This window comes from Cetorhinus maximus, chromosome 13 (genome assembly GCF_964194155.1).
Source record: "Cetorhinus maximus chromosome 13, sCetMax3.hap1.1, whole genome shotgun sequence".
Taxonomy (NCBI): domain Eukaryota; kingdom Metazoa; phylum Chordata; class Chondrichthyes; order Lamniformes; family Cetorhinidae; genus Cetorhinus; species Cetorhinus maximus.
Genome location: NC_135891.1, coordinates 27,290,300 through 27,316,882, shown reverse-complemented (window position 1 = coordinate 27,316,882; position 26,583 = coordinate 27,290,300). Strand labels below are relative to the sequence as shown.

Genomic DNA, 26,583 nt, shown 5'->3' with positions numbered 1-26,583 from the left:
GCAGGTCCCTCCCACAGACATACACATAGGAGAAGAAAGACAGTAGTTTGATTTGGAAGCTGGAGTTGCTGCCAAAAGAGACTGGAGCAAAGGGGACAGATGGAAGCCCCAATCTAAAGAAAAACCCAAAAATCCGAGGGTGTGGAAGAGAAGAAAGTCCAGAGAAGACCTTGTAGTCAAAGGTTGGATGGACCTGGGAAAAGGTCCTGTTGAGTGAAATTAAGAATGAGGGGCAGAGAGAGAGGCTCCAAACTTCAGATTTGAAGAGACAAAAGCTGCAGAGAGCAGATTTAAAGCAAGAACAGCTTGTAAGAGGAAAGAAGGTCCAAAGAAATGGCTGAAGGTCTGTAACTCTTTGCTATAGGCATGTGAAGCAGTGGTGTACTGTTGACAGCTAAGACAGAGACACAGTGTGGAAAACAGCTTGAATGCCTGTGGTGAGCCAGGGATGAGGAACATCACAAGGAGAGTTCAGAACCCTGAAGGCAAACCCTCGTGGAAGGCATCAGAGAAAGCGTCGGTTTGGGAGAAGATTCTAAGGCGAAGTCTTGGAGAGTGGAGATTGGAAACTCTCGTGTGAAAGACGGAATTCAGTGAGACTGGTTGGCTCAGTGTGACATGCGTTTGGTGGGAGTTGAGAGATCTATAGCATTTGGTTGAGGTGGCATCTGATACTTGAGGTCAAGAGTGTGGGGTGTCTGACCACAGGGTGCCATAGGTTTATATGGACTGGGTACTTACTGTGTATATTAAAGTATAAGACAGCTTTTGTGACTCGTGTTATCCTTACAAATCTGTACATAGCTGTAAAGGCATAGTTGTAGATGGAGTATTGTAACATAGTTCATCTTTTCTTGTCGAATAAATGTTTTATTCTTTTGTAAAAAGTTCATCAGTTGACTCCTGTGACCCTGTTCAGTACCTACTCTCCACGTATTTAAACAAACAAATAAAAGTTAGGATCTATCAGGCTGGGTTCTACTTTGGGATCAGGTTTGTCCAGGGGACTCCTCAGCTGGGGATCATAACCTAATAGACTGGACTATTCCAACATTCTGGCTGGCCTCCCACATTCAGTTTTCCACAAACTCTGCTGCCCTTATGTTAACTTGCACCACATCCTGCTCGCTAATCTGCATTGGCTCCTGATTAAGCAACGTCTTGATTTTAAAATGCTCATCCTTTTTTTTTTTAAATCCCGCCCATGACCTTGCCCCCAATGTCTCTTTAATCTCCTCCAGCCCTACAATTCCCATAGACTTCTGCACTCCACTAACCCTGTCCTCTTGTGTATTGATTTTAATCTCACCACCATTGGCAGACATACCCTCAGCCATTTGGACTCTGAATTCTAAAATTCCCTAAACTTCTGCCTCTCTACCTTGCTTTCCTCCTTTTAAAATAGTCCTTAAACCTACCTCTTCAGCCAAGCCTTTGGTCAACTGGCCTAATGTGGCTCGTTGTCAAATTTTATTCCATAACACTTTTGTAAGGTGCCTTAGGATATTGTGTTAAATTAAAGACCCTATATAGATGCAAGTTCCTGATGATGGCTGAGTGAGACTTGGTGTGGAATTCAGTTCTTGTATTGGCAACAAAATTGAAAATTTGAACATTTGCACTGTATGCAAGACTGAGAAGGATCCATTATGTTTATATCTCTTGTTACTGTCATTATGCATTGTCTGATTAACATAGGAGTAGGCCATTCAGCCCATCGAACCTGCTCTGCCATTCAATTAGATTGTGGCTGATCAACTACCTCAATGCCACCTGTCCATGATATATCCCTTGATGTCATTAGTATCAAGAAATCTAGCGATTTCTGTCTTGAACATGCTAAATGATTGAGCTTCTACAGCCCTTGAGTAGAGAATTAAAGATTCGCCGCCCTCTGAGTGAAGAAATTCCTCCTCTTCTCGGTCTTAAATGGCCTATCCCTTATTCTGCGATTATGTCCCCTGGTTCTAAGCTCACCAGCCAGGGCAAACAACCTATCTACAGCCACCCTGTCACACCCTGTAAGAATTTTGTAAGTTCCAATGAGATCACACCTCATTCTGTTAAATTCTAGACAATACAGGCCCAGTTTCCTTATCTTTCCTCAAAAAACAGTCCTGCCATCCCATGGATTAGATTGGTGAAGCTCTGTTGAAGCCATTGTATGGCAAGTTTACCCTTCCTTAGACCAAAACTGTCCACAACACTCTAGGTGCAGTCTCGCCAAGGAGTAATAAAACAAGCTCACCATCTGCTCTTTCTCTAATATTGCAAAATATTTTGTAATTTGCAGTATTTAACTTTTAATCCTGTCCTGTCCACGGTTTTGTCTCCATTTCTTCATTTCTTATTAATGTATCCAGTTTCTCCATTTTGTTTTTTTTTGTTGCTGATGCTTTGCACATTGCTATACAGGCAGGTTACTGATGATGGCCAGGTGGGTCTTGGTGTGGAATTCAGTTCTTGTACTGGCAACAAAATTGAAAACTTAAACATTTGAACTGTCTACAAACTGAGAAAATGTTTATATCCCTTTTCTCTTGTTACTGATGTTATACATTGTCTGATTAACAAAGCAAGCTCACCACATATTTTGCTCATCCCTAATTGCCCTTGTTCAGAGGGCATTTAAGAGTCAACCACATTGCTGTGGGTCTGGAGTCACATGTAGGCCAGACCAGGTAAGGACAGCAGATTTCCTTCCCTAAAGGACATTAGTGAACCAGATGGGTTTTTACAACAATCGACAATGGTCTCATGGTCATCATTAAACTTTTAATTCCAGATTTTCATCTGCCGTGGTGGGATTCGAGCCTGACTCCCCAGAGCATTATCCTGGGTCTCTGGTTACTAGTCCAGTGACAATACCACTACACCATTCCCTCCCCTTTGAAATATTTAACTGTTAATTCTGTACTGTCCACAGTTATATATTTATTGCTTATTAATATATCCAATTTCTCCTTTTTTGTTGCTGATGCTTTGGACATTGTTATACAGGCAATTAATGAGGGTTAGATTGGGCTGTGTAGTGTATGTGTTTCAGGCATTCTGCAGCCTCATATCTCCAGATGGCAGGGAGACGGTATGGGCATATTTCTGATTGAAGTGCACTGTCTTTCATATTGAGCAAGGACAAACAAATGAGGCTTCCTTTACGAATGCCTGAAGCAGACTTTGGGCCCTTTTCAATATTGAAATTAAGGGCCTAACATCTGCTTCTGGTCCCTTAAAGTTTGCCCTAAGGCAACTAGTGTCAGCAATGGCTGCATCAGGAAAAACCAACCCTAAACATGGCGTTTCAAAAAAAGCATACTTGCCACAATTGCTGCTGCTGCTCCCTCACTCAAAATACCTAACATCTAACCTCCAGGCCCCTGATTTCTCTCTCTACCTCCCACCCCTGACAAAAATTCTGCAGCTCCTAATTCACTTACCTGGAGCACTTACCTGATGTTGCTTCCACCCAAAGAGCAGTCTTCATTATCATGAGGTCCAAAACCCTTTGTTCATAAGAACATAAGGAAAAGGAGCAGGACTAGGCCATTTGGTTCCTCAACCCTGCTTCACCATCAAATAAGATCATGGCTGATCTGATTGTGGCCTTAACTCCACTTTCCTGCCTTCCCCCACATAGCCCTTGACTACCATGTCAATCAAAATTTTTTCTCACTTAGCCTTGAATATATTCAATGACCCAGCCTCCACTGCTTTTTGGGGAAAAGAATTTGAAACACTAACGACCTTCAGAGGTAATTTCTCCTTATCTCTGTCTTAAATGAGAGACCCCCTTATTTTGAAACCTAATTTCAGATTCTGCTACAAGAGAAAACATCCTCTCAGCTTTTACCTTGTTAAACCCCAGTGCTGCTTGGGCTTCACTATTTGTGCATGGGTGAGTAAAGCTGTACTGAGGGAGAGTGCACCAAAAGTGGGCATGACCAAATTTAAGCCCATCATATTCTTATTTTTCATTACTCCTGCTTTATTTTTCAATATTTTGTCATTAATTCCTATAACCTTTTCTGTTCCATAACTATTTGTATCTCTTTGTTTGGACTCTGACCTTTTGCTCTTGTCCCTTTTTTCTTTATGTTACATATCTTTCCGAATCCTCTCCCCTCCTCCCCCCTTTTACCAGTTTTTAAAGTCCTTTCTACAATTCTATTAATCCTTTTCATTAGGATTTAGTACCTAAATGGGACTAGGAACAAAATATTCCAGCAGTATACCTTTTTTTCCTGATCCAGAACAATACCAGTGTGCCATGAACTGGAACTCTCCTTACCACACCACTCTTTCAGCCACGTATTCACTTTCTTGATCTTCTAGCCTTTTGCCATTTGGTGTGTGACTCAGGTAATAACCTGCAGAGTTCCATCCTCGAGGCTCTGCTTTTAACTTAGCCCCTTTTATCTGCAGTACTTTGAATTCGATAAAAAGCTGCAAACTAGAGATGCATGTTTTTTTTATTGCTTCTAGTTCATTGTATCCACTCAACCATTAAGTTAGCTTTTGGATGTTCCTCTTTTGTCAAGACGGACTTTTTTGACAATGAAGGTTATTGTTAAGTGGGTAATGGGGGTGAATAAAGTATTGCCAATCTTCAAGCTAGGCAGACCACTCTGAAGCTAAGATTATTAGGAGGAGTCTGAAGTGGTTTGGTATGTCTTGTGTTTTGGCCTCTTGTGTCAATACTGGGAAGCAGTGAATATCAGATCTCAACACCTCCCCATCTTAAACAGCTGTTGCAAATCCTCAGGCATGGCATGCTGGGGCCCCTGTGTGTCAAACCATGAAGTTCATTACTTAAATAGTGAGTCTAGTTGATTTATCTGCCCAACAATCAGTCAAGAAAATCCTGGGCAAATGGGACCAGTTCTCCTGGAGTCCAAATCAAATTTTCCAACCAGTGTTTACTCTCCTTTGCAGTGCAATTGAAATGACTGATTAGCTTTACTCATGGATCAGACTTTTTCAATGGAAATTCAGTGAAAAGGCATTAAGATATATAAAAAAAATTCCCTCTCTTTATCGGATGCTGCAGTCTTTTGAGTAGTTCGGGTTCTGATGGCCTTTCCAGTACCCCAGCCAACTGGACAGTCTTGATATGTGAGCATATACAGTCGGGGAAAAACTGAACCCTTTTTTATTTGGTGAAAAATGGGCACAAACCAACCATTTTTTTCAGTGATGTCCTGTGGCTGACTGAAATGCATCCAACTACAAATTGGCAGGGGTGGCACCTGGCAGTCACTTGAAACTATGTTTGGGTCCCTCCTATATGCTAATGAGGAACCTGATACACATTTTAGTAAGCCTTTCAGATCTTTGTCAGAACTAAACAGAACATGCATGCTCCCTCAGCTTTTCAAGTTCTTGCTGCAATCCTTAAAAAAAACAACTGGCTGTGGATAACAAGTTTCAATTGTTCAACATCAACTTAATGTGGAGCTAGGAACAGAGATGTTCTATTAATGTTTGTAAGGAGGAAAAACAAAATAAGCACTTCTTTGGCTACAGATATCTTTGTTAGACTTGAAATCATTTTCGAAATGCAGGCAGTAAAATATATCCCTTTTCTTTTCAAAAGATTGAACTGTCGGAATCCTGACGATAGAACGTAATATGATTTAAAGTGGGCTCATAATGGCATTCCTCGGTAATGAAAGTGAATCTCTCTGCCTGTGGACCATAGCTTCCAGTTGTCTGACTAGTTGTAACTAAGGCATTCAGAAATGAAAGATGGTGATGTGCTACAGTTTACTCGGAGTCCAAGTTGCTGTGGTTATATAAATGTTTACATGCACGTTGCAGACTGGAGCTATGGATAGTGATGGTAGAGGCTCCAACATTTTTTTCCATCACATAGCTGAGCAGGAACCCCTCTTAACTCTTACTGCCTGCCATTGGCATGTGTTGGAAGGATTTGCAGGTTGATGCTCAACTTGTTTGGCTGTGTTATTAACGCACCTTCCTTGGCCATCAGATCCTGAGGTGAAACTCTAACCCAGAGTTTCTGGCCAGAGACACTACCCACTGCACCACAAGACCTCCCTCTGAGGTTTTTTTTATTCGTTCATGGGATGTGAGCATCACTGGCCAGCATTTATTGTCCATCTCTCATTGCCCTTGTTCAGGGGGCATTTAAGAGTCAACCACATTGCTGTAGGTGTGGAGTTACTTATAGGCAGACCAGGTAAGGATAGCAGATTTCTTCTACCTAAAGGACATTAGTGAACCAGATAGGTTTTTATAACACATTGAATTCAAATTTCACCATTTGCCATGGTGGGACTTGAATCCAGAGCATTACCCTGGGCCTCTGGAATACCAGTCCGGTGACAATACCACGATTCCACCACCAGAAATTTAATTCTGAGTCTGAGAGGAGGATTAAAAGAACATAACTTGTTTAAAGTTTTGTCAGAAGATGGAATGCTGAAGTGACAAGTTTATGCAAAAGGTTGATTGAATGATCGTAACTGCAGTATGTGATGCAAAGGTTTTATGCTGGAAATAAGCTATTTTAAGCATTCCACTCTCAAATCACAGTTCCCTATTTCAGTGTAAAACCTGGATCATCTTTCAAAACAGACAGACAGGTACAGTTAAAAGCCCATGGTTGAAGAATTTATCTTGAGATGGGAGGGGAAATATTTCTATTCGTGCAGTCAAATCCATGGGAGTGTTTGTTTGCCATTTAATTGTGTGAATGCTGTAATAGTTTTCAGTAACTCACCATACACCACTTTGAAATGGACTTGGAGATATAGGGGTTAAATCTAATCAGAAGAAAAAATGTAATTCTTCCAATATTATCACAGGCTTCGTAATTCTATTTGTACATTGATTTGATGGAATATTCATGCCTTGATCCTTCCTTCTCTTTAGAACGCACACAGCTTTCCTTCAGTGCCATTATCCGCTTCAGGAGGTATGTATGAAAACCTAATCTTTGGTCATATCTGTGAAGCATTTGATTCAGCTGTTGATATTTTTACCCCGTTATAGAAACTTTTTTCAATCTTTAGTAACGGAAAGATGTGCCCAGTGATGTGTGATTCCTAAAGTGTTTGTATTTGTTCAGTTGCATTCAAAAGTATAAAAATGCATCAATATGAGAATTGGTGATATGTGAATGCTTAACTGGCTAGAATAGTTTAAGTATTTCACTTTAATAAAAGTTTAAAAACTGACCATTAAATGGCCCTTTGACACTTTTACTCTGCACATATCTTTTTTCACAAATGTGAATTTTGTAAGTGTCTGATGTTTAATGGGGGCAAGTGCATGAAATGATGTATTTTGTAATTATTTTCTGAATACATTTTAACACTAAAATGTTATGGATGTCAAAAGATAATTAAGGTTCTGCACTAGAAGTATATTTTAAACATTATCTCAATTTCAGGTCAACTTCTAGTAATGTTTAAAATATACTTCTAGTACAGAACCTCAATTATCTTTTGATATATTGCTACATTGCTGCAATTTTTAAAATACTCTTTCCCACTTCATCCCACCACCATCCCTCATTTCCTGGGACAGTAATGTAAGTTTGTCTCATGCTCATGGTAATACTGCTCTAGCTGTCTGTCTGCTGGTATTTGAAATCCGCAAATGATTTGCCCATCAAATTTTACGTAATTCTTATTGGAAGATCACCAAATATCAGTAATTGACTGTGGGTCTGAAGAGATTTCAAACATCAGTCAACTGAGGATGGGCATAAATTTTAAACATCTTTGGAGAAATAAAACACTGCACTATTTCTCAAAATAGTTGTTCAGAAGCGGATCGCGAGTCCATTGTCAGAATTAGGGCGGAACCTGATTATCTTGCAAGCACCCTTTCTAGAAAAGGGCCTTCATATGAACATACGAACAAGGAGCAGGAATAGGCCATTCAGCCCTCAAGCCTGCGCTGCCATTTGAGACCATTGCTGATCTGATAGTAACCTCAAATCTGCATCCTACCTACCCCCAGTAACCTATCACCCTCTTGCTTACCAAGAATCTATCCACCTCTGCCTTAAAAATATTCAAAAACTTTGCTTCCACTACCTTTTTAGGAAGAGAGATCCATAGACTCTCGACCCTCTGAGAGAAAATTTCACCTCACTTCTGTTTTAAATGGGTGACCCCTTATTTTTTAAACAGTGACCCCTAGTTCTAGATTCTCTCCACATCCTCCCTGTCAAGACCCCTCGGGATCTTATATGTTTCAATCAAGTCACCTCTTGCTCTTTCAAACTCCAGCCGATACAAGCATAGCCTTTCCTCATAAGAAATGAGGAAGAAATGAGGAAGAAATACGCCTGCCCATTGAAGGTTTACCAGACTAATACCTGCTCAACTGCTTCCAATGCATTTACATCCTTCCTTAAATAAGGTGACCAATATTGTAAACAGTGCTTCAGATGTGGTCTCACCAATGCTCTGTATAACTGAAGCATAATCTCCCTACTCTTGTATTCTATTCTCCTCACAAATTATAACATTGTTAGCTTTCCTAATTACTTGCTGTACCTGCATACTAGCCTTTCGTGGTTCATGCACTAAGACACCCAGATCCCTCGGCATCTCGGAGTTCTGCAATCTCTCACCATTTAAATAATATACTTCTCTTTTGTTCTTCCTGCCAAAATGGGCAATTTCACATTTTCCCACATTGCTTCATTTGCCAGATCTTTGCCCACTCACTTAACCTATCTATATCTTTTTGTAGCCTCCTTATGTCCTCTTCACAACTTACTTTCCTACTTATCTTTGTGTCATCAGCAATTTTGGCACCCATCCCATCCATCCCTTCATCCAAGTCATTTATATAGATTGTAAACAGTTGAGGTCCCAGCACTGACCCTTGTGGCACACCACTTGTTATATCTTGCCAACCTGAAAAAGACCCATTATGCCTGTTTGCTTCCTGTTAGCCAGCCAATCTTCTATCCATGTCAATATGTTACCCAAATACCATGAGCTTTTATTTTCCACAATAACCTTTGAGGTGGCACTTTATCAAATGCCTTCTGGAAATCTAAGAATAGTAAATCCACCAGTTCCCCTTTATCCACAGCACACGTTACTTCCTCAAAGTACTCCAATAAGTTGGTTAAAAATGATTTCCCTTTCAGAAAACCATGTTGACTCTGCCTGATTACCTTGAACACATCCAAGTGCCCTGCTGTAGCTTCTTTAATAGTAGCTTCTAACATTTTTCCTACGACATATTAAGCTAACTGGCCTGTAGTTTCCTGCTTTCTGTCTCCCTCCCTTTTTGAATAATGGAGTTAAATTTGCCATCTTCCAATCTAATGGAACCTTCCTTGAATCTGGGGAGTTTTGGCAAATTAAAACCAATGCATCAACTATCTCACTAAACACTTCATTTCAGACCCTAGGATGAGGTCCCATCAGGATCAGGGCTCTTGTCAGCCCGCAGCTCCAACAGTTTACTCAGTACCACTTCTCTGGTTATTGTAATTTTCCTGAGTTCCTCACTCCCTTCCTTCCATTTCCTGATTTGTAGGTGCTTCTGGGATGTTACTTGTATCCTCGATAGTGAAGACTGATGTAAAATTCGTGTTCAATTCATCTGCCATTTCTTTGTTTTCCATTATCGGTTCCCTACACTCACTTTCTATCAGACCAACGCTCACTTTGTTAACTCATTTCTTTTTTTAATATTTTATAGAAAATCTTACTATCTGTTTTTATACTTATGGCTAGCTTTCTCTTGTACTCATTTTTCCCTCCTTATTAATCTTTATCATCCTTTGCGGTTCCTTTTATTTTGTTTAATCTTCTGGCCTTCCACTTATCTTTGTACAATTATATGCTTTTTCTTTAAGTTTGATACTATCTAATCTTTTCTAGTTAACCACGGATGGTGTGTCCATCCCCTGGACTTTTTCTAACTCATTGGAATGTATCTATTCTCTGCCTTCTGAAATATCCCCTTAAATTTTTGCCACTGCACCTCTATTGACCTATCCTTTAACATAATTCGCCAATTCACTTTAGCCAGCTCTGGGTTAATGCCCTGATAACTGTCCTTATTAAAAACATTGTCTCGGACCCATTCCTCTCTCCCTCAAACTGAATGTAAAATTCAATCGTATTATGGTTGATGCTACCTAGGGGTGCCTTCACTGTGAGATCATTCATTAATCCCATTTTGTTGTACAATACCAGGTCTAGTATAGCCCACTCTCTGGTTGGCTCCAGAACATGCTTTTCTAAGAATCTATCCCAGAAACATTCTATGAACTCATCAGGCTACCTTTGCCCATCTGATTTTTCCAGTTTATATGTAGATTAAAATCCCCCATGATTATCGCTGTGCCTTTCTGACAAGCTCCCATTATTTACTACTTTTATGCTCCATCCTACCATGTGTTTACTATTAAGGAGCCTGCACATGACTCCCACTTCCTGCCTTTACCATTTCTCATCTCTACCCAAGCCATTTCCACATCCTAGTTTCCTGAACTTAGGTGATCCCTCTGTATTGTGCTAATACCACATTAACTAACAGAGCTACTCCTCCACCTTTTCCTCACTTCCTGTCCTTCTTAAATGTCATATACCATTAATATTTAGGTGCCAATCCATTCCTCCTGCAGCAATGTCTCTGTAATGGCTATCAAATCATCCTTGTTTATTTCTATGTGCGCTCTCAGTTCATCTGTTTTGTTTTGAAGGCTTTGTGCATTCAGATACAGAGCCTTTAGTTTTATTCTTTAATTCTTTTTATAACCTCTAGTCTCATCTGTTGATTTACTTGTTAGGTTTGTACTCTATCCCTTCCTGCCACAATCTTTTTTGTTTCACATAATAGTAGCTTTCTCTTTTGCCTTGTCACTACTCTTTGATTTACCACATCTTCCCAAATTTGTACCCTTGCCTCCACTACTTAGTTTAAGACCCTCTCTACTTTCCTAGTTCTGCAACTCGCAAGAACACCAGTCCCAGCACAGTTCAGGTGTAGACCATCCCAATGGTACAGATCCCACTTTCCCCAGTATTGGTGCCAGTGCCACACGGACTGGAACCCACTTCTCCCAAACCAGTCTTTGAGCCACGCATTTATCTTTGTAATCTGATTTATCCTATGCCAATTTGCACATGGTTCAGGTAATAATCCAGATATTATGACCTTTTGATGTCCTCCTCCTTAATTTGCTGCCAAGCTCATACAGACTATGCAGAACCTCCTTTGTCCTGCCTATGTTGTTGGTGCCAACATGGACCACGATGATCAGGTCCTCCCCCTCCCACTGCAAGTTCCTCTCCAGCCCCAAGCAGATGTCCCAACCCTGGCAACGGGCAGACAACACAGCCCTCTGGACTCGCACTCTTTGCTGCAGAGAACGATGTCAATCCCTCACTATACAGTCCCCTACGACCACTACTTGTAACTCCCCCACTTGAATGGTTTCCTATGCTATGGCCAGTTAGCTCATCCACCCTGCAGCTCTAGCTCTCATCTAAACAAGCTGAAAAAACCTCAAACCTGTTGGTTAACTGCAAGGGCCAGACTCCTGCCTTCTAGGTCCACTGACCTGCCTCTCTTGTAGTCAAACTCTCCTGTCCCTGACCACTGACCAAATCGGAAGACCCTATCCTAATGGGTGTAACCACTTCCTCGAATAAAGTGTCCAGGTAACTTTCCCCCTCACTGTTATGCCGTAATGTCTGCAGCTCGGCCTCCAGCTCTAACTTGGTGCTGAAGTTCCTGCAGCTGCAAATACTTACTGCAGGTGTTTGCCACACCCTGCAATCGCAGCACATCACCTGCCCTGCCATCTTCAATATGTTAATTAATAGTTGCTAATTAGTTCATTATAATTAATAAAGCCTACACTTCCCAATAGGTTTTGGAACTGCCAGTAAACTTTACAATACTGATGAAACAATACAGTACTCACAAAACTGATAAATAATAATAGCAGTTACTGGTTTACCTGCTCCTGCACCAAAGTGGAAATCAAATACTGGAGGCTGAAAGAGTAGAAGAAAAAAGCACCCCCTGCCCAGCCTTCACCGAACACTTCAACACTTCACTCAGCACGCTTTAATACTTGCAGTAAACCTTGCCTAAAGTGCCTCTTTCCCCCATGCACCGAATCCCCACTTTGTACCGAATCCCCAAATAAACTCACTCGGTCTCTGTCTCACTCAGACCGAAGTCTGACAGTGTGCCTCTTACCAACCCAGCATGCATCCTGCTTACCCTTGCAAGCACAAAATTCATCCCAGCCATGCAAATAATCTGGTCCCTCAATTTGAAAGCGAACAGTGACATTGTGCTTGGTCAGACAGCAATTCTGCACACGTGTCAATGGAGCAGGGTCCCCCAGAGTTTCAGACCGTCACTCTTAATACTGCCTGAAAAGGAGGCTAATTTTGGCTATGTGAAATTCATACTCTAGCATGCAAGATAATTGTTCTAATCGATTGAACCCTTTCTGTTGATAGGACATGATGACACAGTGGTGGTTGCACTTTATGACTATGAAGGCATTCATGATGGAGACTTGAGTTTTAAGAAAGGAGAAAAAGTAAAGGTGCTGTCAGAGTAAGGAAGAATTTACTGATCTATTGCTATATTTTAGCCAGTATTGAACAGTATGGGTGGAGGTGGCTGTGAGTAATTACAGTGAGTCTAAAAAGTATATACCATGTATTATAATAATCCATGATCTCACTAGAATAGTTAATTATTTTTAACACATTGAAATGGAATTTAGAGATCTAGAAATTTCCATTGCATTTGGAAAGGTTGAATTATACAGAACTAAAGGACTATTTACTGTTGAGTTTATATCCAAAACTCCTGAATTCGGCTTTGGTTACAGAAAATTGTGTAACAATGGTGCAATTATTACAACAGCGCTGATGCTTGGGAGATATATTAACAAATTTTGGCTGCCTGGAAGCCAGTGTGAATAAATCATTAATACATCGTCATTGTTCACTAAAGATTCTAAACACGTAATGGTGACACCAATGTCAAGTTCACAAAATTAATTTTACAGGGCCTTTTCAAAATTTACAGAAAATTCTCCAAAGGTCCTGCTTACTTAAAAATAAAAACAATTTAAAAATGTCAAACACCAGCATCCTTGAAATTGCGGGAAGGTGGTCTCTTTTATGTTAAGGAAGCTCAAAGAAGATAGCATGCTTGGCAATGGATGGTCAAAGCCAAGTCCACTGTATGGCAAACTCTGTAATCTGATATCTGAAGAACGCTTGGGGCATTGCATGACTCCTTAATTGGAACTGAAGAAGTAGAGAAATCATTGTGTTCTTCCTATCCATCTCCAGATAGTGTACAAAGTACGTGGGAGAATAGTGACAATCTTTTAATAAATACATAAAAATAACCAACACTTTTTTTTTAAAAACTTTGCTTGATGGAACAACAGACTGTAAATGCATAAATAAACAAAGGTAATAGAATTGTTCTTGTTTTTATTTTGTCGTTTCAGACAAGGTGAATGGTGGCTAGGAAAATCGTTGATATCTGGTCAGGAAGGTTATATTCCAAGTAACTATTTTGCCCAAGATAACTCATTGGAAATGGAAGAGTGAGTACCTGCAGAATGTTTGCATTTGCAGTCTAGAGTCAATACAATAGAGCCAACTTTTAATGGCTGTCTGTTGGTACTGATAATGGCATTTGCTACCATTATGCAATTGGACTTTGTCTAATGTAGTAAGGTTGAAGGATAGAAAACCGTCATTGTTTAAATGTGCTTTATTGTACTTCCATTCTCTGCTTCTGATATCACTTGTCAGTGCAGCACTCTCTGATTCTGTGGGGGGGAAAATAGCCCAATAGTGGCATAATGTATCCACAATTAAATTATCAACATCAGTGGATAGTAGTTTCATCAAAGCTGCCAAAATATTGGATTGCTGGTTGTGCTGGATTAAAAATGAGTCTGTCATCCTCTTTTTATAATGACCTTGCAGACCACCTGTACTGCCACTCATGAAGATTTAAATATGGTGCTTTACTGACGAATCTTCATGTGTTGCTCAGAGGCAATGTAATAACAGAGTTATACTAATGGAGTGCTCTTGCCTTTGCATCAGAAGTCCACTTCATGAATGGGCTCAACCTAGATTGAAACTTCAGAGTAGCACTGATGACTTGCTGTGTTAGGAGTGCCATCCTGCAGATGAGAATTTGAACCAAACGCTCACCTATCAGCTCTGCTGGATATGAAAATCCTACACCACTATATCGACGATGAATGGGAAGCTCTCCTAACATAATAAAAACAAAGTGCTGAAAAAGCCCAGCAGGCCTGGCAACATCTCTTCCGAAGAAGAATCGTATTGGACTCGAAACATTAACTCTGTTTCTCTCTCCACGGATGCTGCAAGGCCTGCTGAGTTTTTCCAGGAGTTCCTGTTTTTATTTCAGGTCACCAGCATCTGCAGTATTTTGCTTTTATTAAGCTCTCCGAAACCCTGACCATCATTCCTCAATTAACTCCAGTTTTTTTTTTAAAAATTGTAATCGCCTTTGATATTTGTGATACCATGTTGTAAACGAGTTGGCTGATGTGACTATGCACATCACATTCAATTAACTACTTTGGGATCTACTGAAGTGCAATATAAATGCAAGTTTGTTCTTTACTAACACAATTCTGTGTATTCCATTTGAGATGGTTCTTCAAAGGTGTCAGTAGAAAGGATGCAGAGAGATACCTCCTAGCAACAGGAAATAAAGTTGGCTCATATATGATACGAGACAGTGAAACAACCAAAGGTAAGAGCTTTTGAAATGTGGTTAATGATAAGAAGTAAACTCCCAGGGAGATTTTACTACATTAATGGTGCTATATAAATTGATGATATATCCTGACAGGAAAGGCCTTATTCTTTATTTTCTTTTACTACACATGAACTTTGAATATCAACAATGTAAACTCGAAGCATTTGACATTATGCACTGTCCACACTTTATCCATCTTTAATCTGATAGGCATATGTTCACAGAACAGAAACATGTTGAGAGATCATTTTTTTAATGTTCAGGGATGAATTAAATCTAGAAACTAAACAAATTGTGTTTTAAACTATGACAGTAATGTGTATTTGTGTTGCTGAAATCTTCCTTTTTTGTAATTTAGGCAGTTATTCTCTCTCTGTCCGAGATTATGATCCTGCATTAGGTGACACGGTGAAACATTATAAAATACGCACCTTGGACAATGGTGGCTTTTACATCTCCCCACGGGTAACATTCACCACTTTAAACGAGCTGGTCAGCCATTATAAGAGTGAGTATTGTTATGTTGTGGAGCAGTCTTGCTGCACCCTATTGCCTGGTTTTGTGGGATAATTGTGTACCAGCTATCTATTTGAAATTCCTTCATCGACCGCCTTTTAATAAAGGCAGTAACTAAATTAATGCCTCTGCCCAACTGGTGGACTAGGGAATTTCGGACTAGGGTGTTAAGCACTGATGCAGTGTTATTGTAAGTGTAATTACAAGGCATACGAATTACAAATGAATAACCTAAATTAAGGTGAGACTAAACAATGTGTGCGCTGTGCAGGGCCTGACCTACTCTGTGTTCTTTTTAAGAACACCATGTCCAGAATCTTCTGTTTGGCATGCGGGGGCGGGCCCTGCACGCCAACACATAAAATGACGCGTGGTGACGTAAGGTGTGCATCCCGATATCATCACGCATCATTCTGATCTTCCGTTCAGCGGGCACGCACCAGAATCAGCTGCGCGCCAGCCAAACTGTCAAAGACCTGTTAAGGCAATTAATAAATAATTATCCCTATTGCGAAAGCTGCCTGTCCAACCTTAAGGTTGACAGGCAGGCAAAGAGCCCAGGCGGCCTTTGCATTTTTCATGAAACCTCATCCACGGGCGGGATGAGGTTTCATGAAGGTTTCATTAATTAAATTAAAATTTTTATGAAAATTCATAAACATGTCCCAGCTCGTGACACTATCACATGAAGGAACATGTCTGAATAATTTTTTTTGTTTTCCAAGTTTGAAACTGAAGTTAATCTCCGTGAGGCAGCTCCGTGCCTCAGAGATTTCTGCGCTCTTTTGCATGCATGCCCCGACTCTCCCTTCTCCCTCCGCCCACACGAATAGCGCTTCTGGGCGCGCGTCACGCTTGGGGGGGCTTTAATTGGCCTGCCCATGCAAAATGGCGCGCAGCCAATCACGGGCGGCGATCGGCTCCAAGCCTGCCCGCTCCCGACCAGCCCGCCCGACGGGGAGAAAATTCTTCCCCATGAAGTTTTCTACACAGTGAGTGTTCTGCTTCTGAATAATTCATTTTCTATTTGAGTTCCAGAATAGGGTGAATTACATATTTTTTGCTTTCTCCTAAAAAGATCAAAAAGTAATCTGATTCTTTGCAGTGACCTTGGAGCACGTACTCTGCGCACACTAGAAGTGGTATTTAGTCTCAGGTTATCTCCTGTCAAAACTTATTGCAGTATGACTGCCAAAATGTCTGAGGGGCATTTGGCCAGCTGATGCAGTTGACTACTAGCACCCATGGTGTTATCAAGAATTATTGTCCAGATTTTGCATCATGTACTGCAAATTTCTCTCTCACTTAATACTGGACCCAGATATGCTTATATTCCCATTTAAATTACATATCTTGCAGCTTATTGTAAGGCACACCAGAAGAGATCTGCTAGTTACTATTGTTCATTGCATACTACATCAAATATAAAGAAGTGTGGCACTATCCACGCAGCATGATAGACCATTATCATGCTTTGTGGGGGTGTGACCTCGTAAACCTGGGTGCAAAGAAATAATACCTATTCATTGGGAGATTAAAGTAATGCTTTGAATCAAAACTATTTAGTACAAAAGCAGGGATTTTGTGAATGGTCGTCAGTGATGCAATGTAAAAATCCAAAAGTAATCAAACATGCAAGTTTTACTTTGTGACAATTTTTTTTAGCTCTTATTGGAATGAAGATCAATTTTTGCTTGCCCACAGTCTCTTATCTGATGAGCTAATATATTAATTTTTTTCAATACTTGTAACAGAACAAGTGGACGGATTGTGTCAGAAACTTACAAAGCCTTGTGTTAGTGAAAAGCCTCAAAAACCATGGGAGAAAGATGCCTGGGAAATTCCAAGAGAGTCACTCAGACTAGACAAAAAGCTTGGAGCTGGGCAATTTGGAGAAGTATGGCTGGGTAAGTTTCATTATTTTATTTTTTAATTATTTTTCTTTTGAACTAGTGACTCGTTATTAAGTGAAGCACAAAGCATGAAATTCAGCAAGCTGAAGGCAAAGACTGTTATTGTTCCAGTAGTGATTCTGGTATCATTGCAAGTATGTTGGACCATAAGATGGCTGCAATTTCATTAGCATGAGTGCTTGATCACATCAAAAACTCCAGGAGGACTTGCTGAGTCAACGCCAGTCCCTACCCACCAGATACGAGTGGAAATAAAAGTATGGTGGTTCTGCAATTCCAATCGATATTTCTTTTTCTTTATTCTTTTCATGGGACATGGGTGTCGCTGGGAAGGCCAGCATTTGTTGTCCATCTCTAATTGCCCTTGAACTGAGTGGCTTCCTTGGCCATTTCGGAAGGCAGTTAAGAGTTGACCACACTGCTGAGGGTCTTGAGTCACATGTAGGCCAGACAGGTATGGATGGCAGATTTATTTCCCTAAAGGGCATTTTTACAACAAGTGATAGTTTCATGGTCACCATTACTGAGACTAGCTTTCAATTCCAGATATTGATTAACTGAATTCAAATTCTACCAGGTGCCGTTACGAGATTTGAGCCCATGTCCCCAGAGCGTTATCTAGGTCTCTGGATTACTAGTCCAGCAACATTTACCATGACAGCACCATCTTCCCTTAATCTGAAGGTCTGAAGTTTGGAGTTAGATTTGACTAATAATTCAATACTTCAAGGGTAATCTTAAAGTTCTACTACTAGCAAGAAGCTACTTTAGTGGCGGCTATAGCTAGAGAACTAGGACCATAATTTCAACAAACTTGTTCTATCTACAGAACTGGTATTAACAACTGGCTCAGTGATGGCATTCTCCTCGGAGCAGGAAAGCTTTAGGTTCATGTCTCTTTGTTGGCACAACTTAGGCAGTCATCTCAGTATAATGCTAACGGAGTGCTACGTTTTTGGTGGTGCCATCCTTTAGATGAGATACCATATTAAACCGAGTTCTCAAATTCAGTGACACAATTTAAAGATTGGGGAATGTCCTGACCACCATTCCTACTTTTACATTACCAAAAAAAATGATGATTATTCATCTCATTTGCTACTTGTAGAACTTTACTTTCACTGCACAATGTTCAGCACCATTCACGATGACTCAGGTACTGAAGCGGTCCATGTCCAAATGCAACAAGGCCTGGACAATATCCAGACTTGGGCTGGCAAGTGGCAAGTAACATTTGCACCACACAAGTGCCAGGCAATGACCATCTACAGCAAGAGAGAATCTAACCATTGCCCATTTACTTTCAATGGCACTACCGTTGCCGAATCCTCCACTATCAACATCCTGGGGGTTGCCGTTGACCAGAAACTGAACTGGACCAGCTATATAAATACTGTAACTACAAGAGCAGGTCAGGGGCTAGGAATCCTGCAGCTAGAAACTCACCACCTGACTCCCCAAAGCCTGTCCACCATCCACAAAGCACAAGTCAGGAGTATACTCTCCATCTGCCTGGATGAGTGTAACTCCAACAACACTCGAGAAGCTTGACACCAACCAGGACAAAGCAGCCTGCTTGATTGGCACCACATCCGCAAACATTCACTCCCTCCACCACCGACAAACAGTGGCAGCAGTGTGTACTATCTACAAGATGTACTGCAGAAACTCATCAAGGCTCCTTAGACAGCACCTTCCAAACCCAAGACCACTACCATCTAGAAGGACAAGGGCAGCACATAAATGGGAACACCGTCAGCTGGAAGTACCCCCCCCGCACCACCACCACCACCAAGCCACTCACCATCCTGACTTGGAACTATATCGCCGTCCCTTCATTGTCGCCAGGTCAAAATCCTGGAACTCCCTTCCTAACAGCACTGTGGGTGTACCTACACCACATGGACTGCAGCAGTTGAAGAAGGCAGCTCAGCTCCACCTTAAGGGAAATTAGGGATGGGCAATAAATGCTGGCCTAGCCAGCGATGCCCACATCCCATGAATGAATAGTTAAAATAACCTGCTGTCATATACAAGTGATTACTCTTCTAAAAGTATTTGATGTTGAGTTTTTTGGGATATCTGAGGAAATAATTAAGAAATAAGTTTACATGTATAATGTTTCAGTCCAGATAAATATCAAAACTATACAATACATATTAGTAAGTTGCCCATGCTCAGTTCATTAATATAAATTATGTTAACATATGCATGTCTTGAGATGGTAGTGGATTTGGAAGACTTTGGAAATCTATTCCACAGAACCATCTAGTGGTCAGTCTTCAACTATATTGTGACAGTTGACAGAAAAATTGAGTGGGAAATATTGGCAGACCAACTTATAATGCTAAATTTGATGAACACAATACTAGTTATAAAATTGGAAACTTTACCTGAAGGAAGCCGCATGTGATTATTGTCAGGAGTCTGCGCCTTTCCAGGACCGTGGAAACTAAGGTTTGTGTACAGAAAGGACATGTCCTATGCAAAAATGTGGTTAATATAATGAACGTGGCTTTAGATCTCAAGCAAAGTCCAAGTGGCTCTATTTAAAACAGCATGATTCAAAAAGTTACTTTCCCCTTCATGAACCAGTTAATCCATGTTGCATTTAAATGGAAACGTTTCAACAAGTAACATCTTGAATCATTCAAATGGGAGTAGTTAGTTGTGATGGAGAAGACTAGATTCCTATGGAATGATGGGCCATACACCCTCCCTCATCTGTACTTTTTTGTGGGAAGACACGATTCACAGTTAAATTTCACTTTTTAAAGCATACAAGAAGATTGCAATGTTACAAATGTTAATACAGAGGCTTTGGATATTTCCCTAAAGAATTCCAGAGAGTGATTATAGTGGGAAATGTAGTGGTAAGCAGAAAGGATAAGAAATCAATTTTTAACAAAACAAAAGTCCTGTTGACACGATAACTGTTAGCTGTTGAAATGCAGCTTTTTTTTGTGATTATAAGGCAGAACAGTACGAAATGTTATGATAGGAAGACTACACTGGACTAAATATGAAGTATCCAAAGTGCCTGGAGCATTGGCTACCCAGCTTAACGAGCTTCAATAACTCCGTTTCCATTTGTTCTTTCAATTTTGCTTTTTCTCTATTGGCATTTCATGGGTTTGTGGGTTTGGAAAGGTCCAAGCTCAATGCTGCTCCCTCTTTAACCAATGAATCCTAAATGTAAGCTCAAAGATCAGTTGGAAGAGAACATCACATTTGAATCTCTTCTAACACACACCACTACTTGCCATTATAGCTAATGAGATTAAGGATATAACTTGCCCAGGTACTGCACGAATTTAATTAGATCTCCGAGCCGATGTCAGAGGAGACTTGACACTTCTTGGATTGAACGTCAACTTTGGTTTTCGAAGTTTAAAGTTGTGCCTTAGGCCAAAGGTCATTCCTTAGCTTCTGTTGGTACCAATAAGCATCAATATAAACGAGCTTCATACACTAAGAACAGCCCTGCTCCATTGTCTGGAAATTACTTCCAGTGCTGCTGTTGTCATGCATCCAGCCTGAATGAATTAACGACTGATCCTTCTATTTTTTGTGTATATATATATATCTTCTTTCACAGGTTGTAGGCAATGCTGGCTAGGCCAGCATTTACTGCCCATCCCTAATTGCCCTTGAGAAGGTGGTGGTGAGTCACCTTCTTGAACCACTGCAATCCATGCGGTGTGGATATATCAATAGTGCTATTATGGAGGAAGTTCCAGGATGTTGACCCAGAGATAGTGACAGAACAGTGATTGTTGTTCGAAGTCTGGATGGTGTGTGTCTTGGAGGGGAATTTGCAGGTGATTGTGTTCCCATGCACTTAGAAAATCCTTACAGTGCATGACAGGGTCAATGTAGATGAGATGTTTCCACTGGCTGGTGAATCTACAACCGGGGACATAATCTCAGGATAAGGGGTAGGCCATTTAAGACTGAGATGAGGAGGAATGTCTTCACTCGAAGGATGGTGAATCTTTGGAATTCTCTACCCCAGGGGGATGTGGAAGCTCAGTCATTGAATATGTTCAAGACACAGATCGATAGATTTCTGGAGATTAATTACATCAAAGGATATGGAGATAGTGTGGGAAAGTGGTGTTGAGGTAGTTGATATAATTGAATGGCAGAGCAGGCTCGATAGGTTGAATAACCTACTCCTGCTCTTGTATTCCTATCTGCTGCCCTTGTCCTTATAAGGTGGTAGAGATTAAGGGCTTGGAAGGTGCTGTTGAAGGAGCCTTCGTGAGTTGCTGCAGTGCATCTTGTAGATGGTATACACTGCTGCCAATATGTTAGTGGTGGCAGGAGTGAATGTTTAAGTTGGTGGATGAGGTGCCAATCAAGCAGGCTGCTTTGTCCTGGATCGTATCCAGCTTCTTGAGTGTTGTTGGAGCCACACTCATTCAGGCAAGTGGAGAGTATTCCATCCCAATGGTGTCCTGTGCATTGTAGATGGTGGACGGTCTTCGGGGAGTTAGGAGGTGAGTTACTCATTGCAGAATTCCCAGCCTTTGACCTACTTTTGTAGCCACAGTATTTATGTGGCTGATGCAGTTCATCTTCTGGTCAATGATAACCCCCAGGATGATAGTGGGGGATTGAGTGATGGTAATGTCCATGAATGTCAAGAGGAGATGGTTAGATTCTCTCTTTTGTTGGAAGCAGTCATTGCTTGGCACATGTGTGGCTTGCCATTTATCAGCCCAAGCCTGAATGTTGCCCAGGTCTTGCTGCATATGGACACGGACTGCTACAGTACTGAACATTGTGCAATCATCAGCAAACATCCCCACTTCTGACCTTATGATCGTGGGAAGGCCATTGACTAAGCAACTGAAGATGGTCGGGCCTAGGACGCTACCCTGAGGAACATGTGCAGCGATGTCCTGGGACTGTGATGATTGACCTCCAACAACCACAGACAACTCCCTTTTATTCTAGGTGTGACCCTAACCAGTGGAGAGTTTTCCCCAATTCCCACCAACTTCAGTTTTGCTAGGGCTCTTTGATGCCATAATTAGTCAAATGTGGCATTGATGGCAAGGGCAACCACTCTCACCTCACCTCTGGACTTCAGTTATTTTTTCCACGTTTGAACCAAGACTGTAATGAGGTCAGGAGTGGTCCCGGCAGAACCCAGACTGAGCATCAATGAGCAGGTTATTGTTGCATAATTGTCGCTTGATAGTACTGCCAAGCGCACCTTCCATCGGTTTGCTGATGATCAAGAGTCAACTGATGGGGTGGTAATGGGCCAGGTTGGATTTGTCCTGCCCTTTTTGGATAGGCCATGCCTGGGCAATTTTTCACATTGCCGGGTAGATTCCAGAATGGTAGCTGCACTGAAACAGTTTCGCTAGAGGTGCGGCTGGTTTGGGAGCACAAGTCTTCAGTGCTACTGCTGGAATGTTGTCAGGGCCCATAGCCTTGCCAGTATGCAGTGAATTCAGCCATTTTTTTGATATCAAGTGAACTTAATTGGCTGAACACTGACGTCTGTGATTCTGAGGATCTCAGGAGGAGGCCAAGATGGACCATCCACTCTGTACTTCTGGCTGAAGATGGTTGGAAATGCTCTAGCCCAATGCCCTAACATTCTTTTCCACTGATGTGCTGGTCCTCCCCCCATCATTGAGGATGGGGATATTTGTGGAGTCTCCTCCACCAGATAGATGTTTAATTGTCTACCGCCATTCAAGACTGGATGTGGCAGGACTGTTGAGCTTAGGTCTGATCCGTTGGTGTGGACCAACTCAGTCTGTAGTGATGCTACCGAGGCAGTCTTCATGGTGGATATTGAAGTCCCCCATCCAGAGTTCATTCTGTGCCCTTGTCATCCTCTGTGCTGCTTTGAATTGATGTTCAACTTGAAGTACTGATCCATCCACTGAGGGGGGTGTGATAGATGGTAATCAGGAGGAGGTTTCCTTGCCCATGTTTGACTTGATGCCATGAGACTTCATGGGGTCCAGAATCAATGTTGAGGACTCCCAGGGCAACTCCCTCCTGACTGTGTACCACTGTGCCTCCACCTCTGCTGGGTCTGCCCTGGTGGGACAAGACATACCCAGGGATGGTGATGGTGGTGTCTGAGACATTGTAAGGTATGATACGGTGAGTTTTTATTCTTTCATCAGTTGTGGGCATCGCTGGCACGGTTGGCGTTTGTTGGCCATTCCTAATTGCCCTTTAATTGAGTGCTTTGCAAGGCCATTTCAGATGGCCATTAAGAATCAACCACACATTGCTGTGACTCTGGAGTCACATACTGGCCAGACTGGGTAAGGATGAGATTTCATTCCCTGAAGAATGTTAGTGAACCACATGGGTTTTTATAGTTTTATGGTTACCATTACTGAGACTAGATTTATTGATTAAAGTTAAATTCCACCAGCTGCCATGGTGGGATTTGAACCCATTTCCCTAGAGCATTATGCTTGGCCTCTCGATTACTAGCCCAATGACATTACCACTATGCCACGTCTCCCCCATTGTATGTCAATATCAGGCTGTTGCTTGACTAGTCTGTGGACAGCTCTCCCAATTATGGCACTAGCCCCCAGATGTTAGTAAGGAGGACTTTGCAGGGTTGACAGAGCTGGGTTTGCCGTTGTCGTTTCCGGTACCTATATATTTGCAATGCAAGTCTTCGAGGCAAAGTTCTACAAAATTATAGGTACACCATTCCTTGCATCGGACTGTCACTGTATTAGTGCAACCTTTCAGTTTGAAGAAAAGTTGCACTTTTCAGAAAATGCTTTGAGACTAAAAATGTCACCAATCCAATGAAATTGTTTGAAAATTTCTGCTGGTTCTGGCTGATCTAATCAGCAATTTCTATTTTTATTTTCTATTTCCAGCATCTGCAATCATTTTATTTTTGTATTTAGGGCCTGTGATATCACCTCCTTGTTTAATATAAGAGAATCAGTGTAAAGAACTGCTTCCATAATGTGATGGAGAATATTAAAATGACTTTCACACATGTAAATGACTTTCCTTAAATCAAAGGAAGTACAAATAAAAAAACATGTATTAAATATATATAAGCTGTTTTATGACTATGATACCCTTTGGAGGTAGTGAAGAATAATTGGATCAATCTTAAGAGTGGAATTTATGTCCCCCTGGCTTTGCTGTTTGAGTTATCAGGATCTCTAGTGCTTGTGGATGGAAAATCCTGCATTCTCCACCTTCATTTTGAAACCATCCCAGTCACAGTTTGAAAGAGAGGCTGACGGTCTTGTTTTTAATATGAGGCACTAAAATATTTGTTTATCTTTTGTCAGTCAAAAAATGTGGCCATAATCGGAACTGAAGTTTGCGATAAGCAGTGAGGTCAGTCACATGGTTATGATCAGGCTGACTGCTGGAGTTAGTTGTGAATCTAATGGAGTAGTGAGGTGTGACTGAAACTGAAGGAGTGAGTGTTGTTAAACTGTAATTTTAAAAAAAAAAAGACTTGCTGTGCCCAAATCTATAAACCTTACAGGAATACAAAAAGAAATGCCACCCAAGCAGTAGTTCCATTGCATCTCCTCTTCTCCCCAAGGTATGATAGGCTCATAAACCAATTATCATCTCATTTTATCATTGTAAGTTAGAAGGATTCGTGGCTCAATAGATAGTGTCCCTACCTGTAAGCCAGGAGCCCCAGGTTCGGGTCCCACTCTAGGACTCGTTGGTCACCAGAAGAGGTGTTCATACTGCAGATCAATAGGTTGATAATCAGCCTGCTAATCCTTCCAACATTTCCCCCAGTAAAAAGGTGTGAGAGACGATATGCAACAAACATTGTGGATCAGCTGTAGGTAACTACTTAATTAGAAGGTTGAGGTGTCCCTACAGGAAAACTGGAATGACGCTAGTGGTAACTTGACTGTTCTCAAAATTCCTAGTAAACAGCCAAGAAACAGGGATGATGTCACTGCCTTTGCCAAGTGTGTGGGATTAGTAAGGTATGAAGACAAGGTGAAGTAAGAGAACGCAAACTGATATAAATGTGTATACTATCGTTACAGACATGCAGGGAGTTAAGTTAAACAGCATTGATTTCTCTCCTCACCGCCCATCTGTAAACGGGTGTTTTTGATTTGCTTCCCTTTATAAGCAGTGATGTATTTCTCAACCCCTCTGTTTTGGTGTGATTCAATTTCTATTATTATTATTAACCCCACAGCAAACTCATGATAGGATGAACTCTGAGGATTAGTTTAGTTGCACGCATTCAAATGTGGGGAGGGTAACATGGCCTCCTTTTCACTCATTCAGTAAAAGAGGGATAAAGAAAAAGATTTACAGTACAAAGACCACAGAAAAGAATTATTGTTTCACGTAAGCCCAGAGTCCAGAATCAAAGTCCAATGGTGTATTACTTCAGAGGTTAACAGGCTGAACTGATGCTGGATAATTCACTTTTCCAGTAGAGTTGACTTCCATGATGGGATAGGCATGCAGAGATGAATCAGTCTTGTAGGAGATGATACAGAAGTTCCAGTTAAAACAGTGTAGATAGGGCCAGGCATTCAAACCTGGATAGAGAGCCCCTTTTCTGTGCTCCTGCTTAGTGGATGGAAGGATGGCAGACTGAGCTTTGTAGTACAGCAAAACAATATAACTGGCTCTCCCAGCTAGAGGTTCATGTCACATGACTCCCATCACTCCATACCACCTTTGACGAAGTATTCCTTGTCTGGGCCCCTCGGATTTTTAAATATCCCAGCCATTAAGAATTGAAATGTAGGTTGCAGGGCACTTTGTCCTAGTAGACTAGTGAACTCTGGTTAGCCAGCCTGGGTTCTGAAATTAAATTTTGTATAATTCCCTTTGAACGTGGTCTCTGCAGCCCACAGGGAGGTCGTTAGAGTCTCTTCAGAGCTAACCAGGTGCGAATTTCTTCGATACTGCCAAATAGAACCTCTTGTTCAGGGTTACAGACAGACATAGCTTCAGCCATTTAAAAGTAATTGTCCAGTTTTAAAGTTTTAGAAATTAGCCATGAGGGTGTATGTGCCTGTATATTTTTTTAAATATATTTTGTCGTCAAGTTTAAACTTAAATCAGGCAGTAAGCACCATTTTTGTTAACACAATGCATTGATTAATCATTAAGTAATCTTAACACTCTTTAAAAGATGAAATTGAGAGGTTAATTATAGAACAAAAATCTAACTTCTTTTTCAGCTATGTACAACAACCATACCAAAGTAGCAGTGAAAACAATGAAGCCAGGCAGCATGTCTGTGGAAGCCTTCCTCATGGAAGCTAACCTTATGAAGGCTCTTCAGCACGATAAGCTGGTGCGGCTCAATGCTGTGGTAACAAAGGAGGAACCCATA

At 41.2% G+C, this 26,583-nt stretch overlaps 1 protein-coding gene across 1 annotated transcript in view; it reads left to right on the top strand.

Moving 5' to 3' along the window:
- hck (HCK proto-oncogene, Src family tyrosine kinase) overlaps positions 1-26,583 on the top strand; it is a 106,568-nt gene that overhangs the window by 35,379 nt on the left and 44,606 nt on the right. Inside the window, exons 3-9 of the mRNA XM_078555160.1 lie at positions 6,895-6,937; positions 12,483-12,582; positions 13,496-13,594; positions 14,687-14,790; positions 15,155-15,304; positions 17,067-17,219; positions 26,429-26,583. The exon at positions 26,429-26,583 is cut by the window's right edge and continues 1 nt beyond it. Of these exons, the coding sequence (XP_078411286.1) occupies positions 6,895-6,937; positions 12,483-12,582; positions 13,496-13,594; positions 14,687-14,790; positions 15,155-15,304; positions 17,067-17,219; positions 26,429-26,583 (804 nt within the window). The remainder of the gene's footprint in view (positions 1-6,894; positions 6,938-12,482; positions 12,583-13,495; positions 13,595-14,686; positions 14,791-15,154; positions 15,305-17,066; positions 17,220-26,428) is intronic.